We start from the raw sequence: 6,000 nt of genomic DNA on the forward strand, positions 1-6,000 counted from the left end.
TGGACAGTATCAAGACACCTGCTTGGGAGACGGAGGAGTGTGCAGACTCTCCTCTCTCTTGGGCCTGGAGCTGCCTGTTGTTATGGACCAGGCCACCTTTCAAGGCTTTTCCAGCACGGTTATGCTTACACAACCACAGATAAAGTAACTACCGAATTCCCAGGCGGGGAGAAGCATTAGGCTTTGGCAAAAGAAACTTCTTCGTTTGCCGGTATAATCAAACACCTCCCTGAACAGCCTAAACTATACTGCTATACTGATTCTTTTCCAGTCATACCATAGTTTATATTTGGAAGTGATGGGTGGGTTGCCAGTGCAGTTACATCTGCAAAGATAGAGCATTTTCATAACCCTAACCAGTGCAGGTGTGCTGGCCAAATTTCAGGCTGATCCCTACAGTCTTTTGCATAGCGGGGCCTTGTTTTCAGCTGGGGGGGGTCTCAGTCTTCACGCACTACTTGCGACTCAACTAATCAAGCGCTAAATTTACATTGGTGCTGCTCACCTCAGCTCGCTGCCTCAACCACCCAGCATTTTCTCTCTCCTCTTACCAGGCTTTGATAGCACTTTCTCAAAAATGCTCAGCCAGGAGCCAACCGGGAAAATACCCTCGCCTCCCAGTCCCAGAAAAATCCTCCGTGAGTTTTGGGGAAAACTAGGTGGGAGGTGGAGAACTGCAGAAGGGGCTGGATTGTCTCCCCACCAAAGGGTTTGCAGAGCAATAAGGTGCTTCAGCCTTACTGTCCCAAAAAATCGGGTCTGCTGCAAACCAGCGCGGCTGCGAGAGGGGCACAGCTGTCAGGATGCGCAGCCCCTTTCCTGGCACGTGCCACGGATGGCTTATCGCTCTGGGAGGGTGCCAGCCCCAGCCTATAGATACCACCGGCCTGACCGCTTTATTCCTCCCCCATCCCACATCTCTTCCCCAAAGTAAATGTGGAGGGCTGAAGGCATACAACAAACTTCAGACTTTTTCAGCAGGTGGAGCCCAAAATTACCTTCCGGCTTCCAAACCTTTAAGGGGTAGAAGAAGCCTTCCTAGGCTTTTATGGCCAGGAGTTCCTCCCATTAGAGAGGTGAATGCTATACCAAGAAAAATGCACTAAATTCATATTTAAAGATCTTGTAGCACCCATTAAGGAGAAATTTTAAGAGTTGCCTATGACACCAACATCCCTCCCACAAAGAGGAAAAAAACCTGTACAATTATTCTCCCAGAATCATCCCGTTACATATGCTTCTCTTTGTATTTGCTTACCACCACCTTCTAGGAATCAAACCTTCGCATAGGACAGCTTTACAAAGCTGCTTGAACCAACCTGCTTGACACCTATCACCATTAGGATATGCTGAAGGCCAGGGGCATTGAAAATCAATTATATTTTACAGCAAATATTCTTATTTAAAAAAAAAAAAAATAAGGTTTGGATGGGATTTGGCGAGCCTTGAAACTTCCACCACCACCTCAGCAACTAACACCTGCAGAAACCCACGCGCGAGGCAGCTCCAGCCCATCCTCACCCTCTCCCAGCCGCGCCAAGAGGTGAAGCGCTTGCTCCCGAGCTCTTGCAAAAGTATTTCAGAATTCACAGCAGCAGCATCCCATACCTGGATCACCACCGACTGGATGCGGGGGGGGGGGGGGGGGGATGGGGGGGCGGGGGGAAGGGGGTGGTGTTAAAACCCCTTTTGCCCGGGCAGGGGCGCAGCGGGGTGGGAAGGGGTGAGGTGGGAAGGAGTTTAAGAGATCCCACGCCGCCGGGCGGGGGTCTTGGGCGGCGGGGGGGCAGGTGAGCGGCCGCCGGAGGCAGGCAGGTGACCCCCCCCCCCCCACCACCACCACCACCACCGCCGCCGTCGCTCACTACCCCCGCCCAGCAGGGATGCCCCGCACCCCCCCAACTCATCGGAGCCCACGAGGGCCAAGCGAGCACCCGAAAACAGCGAGGACAAAGAAAACCCCACGAGTGGGGGGCGGATTTTTTTTTTTTTTTCTTTCTGGAGGGGTGCGTGGAAATTTTAAGGGGGGTGGAATTTGGGGAACGGCGGGGGGCGGGGGGGTGTCGATACGCGCCGCCACCCCACGAGTCACTGACCTGCTGCAGGGGCATTTCCGAGAGCGGCGGGGACCGGGGGAAGGGGGGGGGGGGCGGCCGGCCGGCGGTCGGGCTGTCCCAGGCCAGAGGGAGGAGGAGGAGGAGGAGGAGGGAGGAGGAGGAGGAAGCGGCGTCCCCCTCCCCGCCCGCCCCGGCTCCCAGTCACAACCGCGGCCTCCGCGCACGTGTGCCAGACGTCACCGGCGGCTCCGGGGGTGAAGCGGAGACACCGGCGGGGCACGGCCCGGCCCCCCCCAGCCCCGGGGTGGAGGGGGGGGGGTGGAAAGAGGGTGGGGAGCGGGGCCCTTCCCTCGCTCCTTGCACCCGTGCGGCGGGACGTGGCGGGGGTTTAATTCCCCCCTCCCCCCCGCCTTTTTTTTTATTTTTAATTTTTTTTTTTTTTTTCCTTTTAAATAAGACCCGGCAGCAGGGTGCGGGGGGGTGGGGGGGTGGAAAGGAGGCAGGAAAGTTTATTGCAACAAAGCGCTGCCTCCGCCTTTCCTGCCCCCCCTCCCTTCCCCCCACCTCAACCCCCTCTTCCCCGCCCGCCCGCCCGCCCCCCGGGCCCGGACGGCGGCGAGGAAGAGGGCCTGCCTGGCGCTGATTCCCCCACCGTCCCCCTTCACCCTCCCGCGGGGACGGGGGGAAAAAAAGAATTACCGGGGGGCGGCCTCCGCCGAGAGCGGGCTGCAGCAGCGCCGTCCTGCCGGCGGGTCCGTGGGGGGTGCAGTACAGAGAGCTGCCAGCGGGCTGGCCCCCATCCGCCGCCGGGGCAAAGGCACCGGGAGCCTGGGAAGCAGCGGCGGCGGCGGCGGAGGAGACAACACAGGGCGCCCCCACGGCCGCCGCGCCGGTGCTGCGGATCTGGATGAAGGTGCCGGCGGCAAAGCGGGCCGAGAAGCCGGCGGGGGCTGCTCTGGAGTCCGTGGACGGTGCGGGCGGCGGCGCTGCCGGGGCCGGCGGCTGGAGTCCCCTTCTCATCCTTCCCTCCGGGTCTGTCCCCGCAGCCGCGTCTCCTCCTCCTCCTCCCCCCGTCCCTCCCCCCCCGGCCTTCCCAGCTCCGTTCCTCCTCGATGCCGAGGCCCCGCGCAAAATACTGGGGGCTGCGGGTGCCGGGGGGGCCCCGGCTGCAGGATGCGGGGCGCCGGGGGGGGACGGAGGCGGCGGGGCGGGCAGATGCGGCGGATGGAGCGGGGCCGCTCCCGCTGTGTGGGGCCGGCTGGAAAATGGCTCCAGGAAGCGGCGGCTGCTGACAATGAATGAAGGGAAAGGAGACGGGTTACGCGCCAAGGGCCTCCCGCGAAACTCGGATTTCCCGCCCTCTTTTCAAACCAAATTTGCATAGCCCCGCCCCCGGGGCGCGCCCCGCCCGCCTCGCCGCCTCATTGGCCCCCGCCGCCTTCCCCACCGTCCAACGGGGCGCCCGCCTCCCCGCCCCTCTCCCTTCCCACTGGCCCGCCGCCGCACGATATTTGCATGCCGCCCGCCGATTGGCTGCGGCGGGGGCGAGGGCTGGGGGATTCCCCCCGGCCCCGGCGAGGAGCCGGGATCCCGGCCGAGCCCGGCTCCCTGACACTGACAGCTGCGCCCGCCCCGCCGGCACCCGCACGGCCCACGGCGCCTCCCCGCCGGGGGGCCGGGAGGGACGGAGAGAGGGAGCGACCCCCAGCCCCGGCCCCGCAGCCCCTCGGCCCGGTGGGGCTCCCCTCCGGGGTGGGGCGGGGGATGCCGGTTTGCAGCCACCCCGCCTCCCCGGGAAGGCGCTGGCCCGGCCGGCGTGTGGAAACCCCGCCGCCGCTCCGGAGGGGCTGGGAGGTGCGTGCGGCGAGGGGATGGCGCCTTCCGCTGGGCCGGGTTCCCGGTTCTGCCGCTTGGATGGGGTCACCTGAGTTCTTGCCCTGGTTTGCTCGGGAAAGGGGAAAGGTGAAGTTTTGAGGGAGACGAGGGGCGGGATTTCACGCTCCGGTAGCTGGACAAACCCTTTCCGTCGTCTCTGTGCTGCTGCACCCCCATAAATCTTCGAACCAGCCCATCTGAGATGTTGCATTTATTTTTTTCCACCCACCAAAATATTCCCTTCCCTTAGGATCTGTATCACCTCCAAGAAGTAACACAGTGGAACTATGCCCACCAGCTCTTTCCACTTTCTGGGCAGCATCTTCACACAGTAAATGCACCCTAAATTTAAATGCCCCCATAACTTCTTAACCCCCCCGACCCTGCCCAGCACCCACTAGCCATGCCCAATTTTCCCCTGTTTTGTTTCCCCTCCCTCACACCCTGCCACCAGTACTCCTAACAGACGCGCTGCAGGCTGCACATCCAGGCTCACGCTGCTGAATCGGTGCAGACAAAGATCCTTTCCTTTGGTAACACCCCCCATTCCAACACAAGCAGGCATATGAACAAGTTGCTCCACCAAGTCTGCAGCCCTGCTTATAGTTCCCCCTGGTCTGACCCCAGCTCAAACGGAGCAGATGCCTACGGTGTGATGCTGTTGCACATAAAATGAGGGCATCTTCCATTCTGGTCATGTTTTCCATCAAAGGAAGAAATTTTGTTCCATTTGGCACTGGAGAGGCCTTGATTAACCTACTGCATACAATTTTGGGTGCTGCACGTTAGGGAAGATAGAGCCTGGAGAGAATCCAGAGGAAAACAAGAACATTAAAACATGGTCAGAAAAATGTGTCTTTCTACAAAGGTTGACTTTTGTTTTGTCGGGGTGAAAAGTAGGGGAAGAGGACATGGCAGTGATGATCTGATACGCAACAAGTCTCAAAGAGATTGGTCTTCCTCCATAGGAAAGGTAGCAGACTTTTTAAGCAATATTAGATTTAATCTAGATAATTGGGGATCAGTAGATGTTGAAGTGAGGAAACCCTGCAGCAGCCTACCAAGGATACTGAATGAGTTTTTTTAATAGATGAGGAAGAGTTCCTTTAGGAGTGATGCAAGTTTGGGCTCAGCATCCAGGACCTTTCCAAGTCTAAACACCTTTCCAAGTCTTCATTATGGTCCTTCCAGACCAGGCTGGAGCAGGGCTTGGCAGAAAAATTTAATGTTCTTCTGCAAACTTTAGCATTGTTTAAAATTTTACTTAAATCTGCAGTTCTGCTACTGTGGACCGCTCTTAAGGAGTCAGCCAGCAATGTCCAACTTTCTGCCCGCGCACAGCGTGAAGCAGCTGAGAGCTGTACTCAACATGCCTTGGCCATGGCAGGTATAGCAGCACCTTGCTGGCCAGGTGAGGCATATCCTCGGCAGAAGCAGGGAGAAACGCAGATCTCTCCCTACTGCAGAGTTCATCTTCAGTTTTCTTCCGGAACATCTTTTATGGTTTTCCCCTGCCATGGTCTTTGCCATCTTTAGCAAACTACCCATCGTGCCAGGGCGTCCTAGGCCAGGACTCGCTGCCTCCTGGCAGGAGAAGGTTACTGGGGCACATCGGAGGGCCACAGCAGGGCAGAAGCTGAGGAATGAGGACAGCAGGTGAAGGGGGAGGGAAAAGTTCAGATATAGAGAAATGTGCAGGCAGTCAGCTTGCTGATAGTTCAAAATATTTTTTTCCCATGTTTGGAAATGGTAACACTACATTGCTTTTGCATATCCTGGAGGAAAGGGAATGGAAAAAACAGGAAAGAAAGGTAACCGCGGGCAGCTGTGAAAGGAGTAATGGGAACTCCTCAGGAAAGAGAGGAGAAGAAAGGAAAAAGGTATCTAGGAAACAATGTGGACAGATACAACAGTATATAAAAACAAAAAAAAAAAAAGAAAAAGGGAGGGGGAAGGAAATAATCAAAGATCCTGCAAGCTAAAGAGAAGAAACGTGGGCCATGATCTTACACCGTAAGGAAAGAAAGGGAATAAAGAAAGAAACAAGGTACAAACATAGCAAAGTGGC

At 57.6% G+C, this 6,000-nt stretch overlaps 1 protein-coding gene across 4 annotated transcripts in view; it reads right to left on the minus strand.

Annotated features, from left to right (window-relative positions):
- Nucleotides 1-3,381, minus strand: part of E2F3 (E2F transcription factor 3) — a 45,050-nt gene extending 41,669 nt beyond the window's left edge. For 3 of the 4 annotated variants that reach the window (XM_074575819.1, XM_074575817.1, XM_074575820.1), the window contains exon 1: nucleotides 2,757-3,381. In XM_074575819.1, coding sequence (XP_074431920.1) covers nucleotides 2,757-3,077 — 321 coding nt within the window. In that variant the 5' untranslated portion in view covers nucleotides 3,078-3,381. Of the gene's footprint in view, nucleotides 1-2,096; nucleotides 2,676-2,756 lie in introns of those variants that run through there. The other variant, XM_074575821.1, reaches the window with a different exon arrangement.
- Between the last annotated feature and the right edge of the window lie 2,619 nt (nucleotides 3,382-6,000).

Source organism: Larus michahellis, chromosome 2 (genome assembly GCF_964199755.1).
Source record: "Larus michahellis chromosome 2, bLarMic1.1, whole genome shotgun sequence".
Taxonomy (NCBI): Eukaryota; Metazoa; Chordata; class Aves; order Charadriiformes; family Laridae; genus Larus; species Larus michahellis.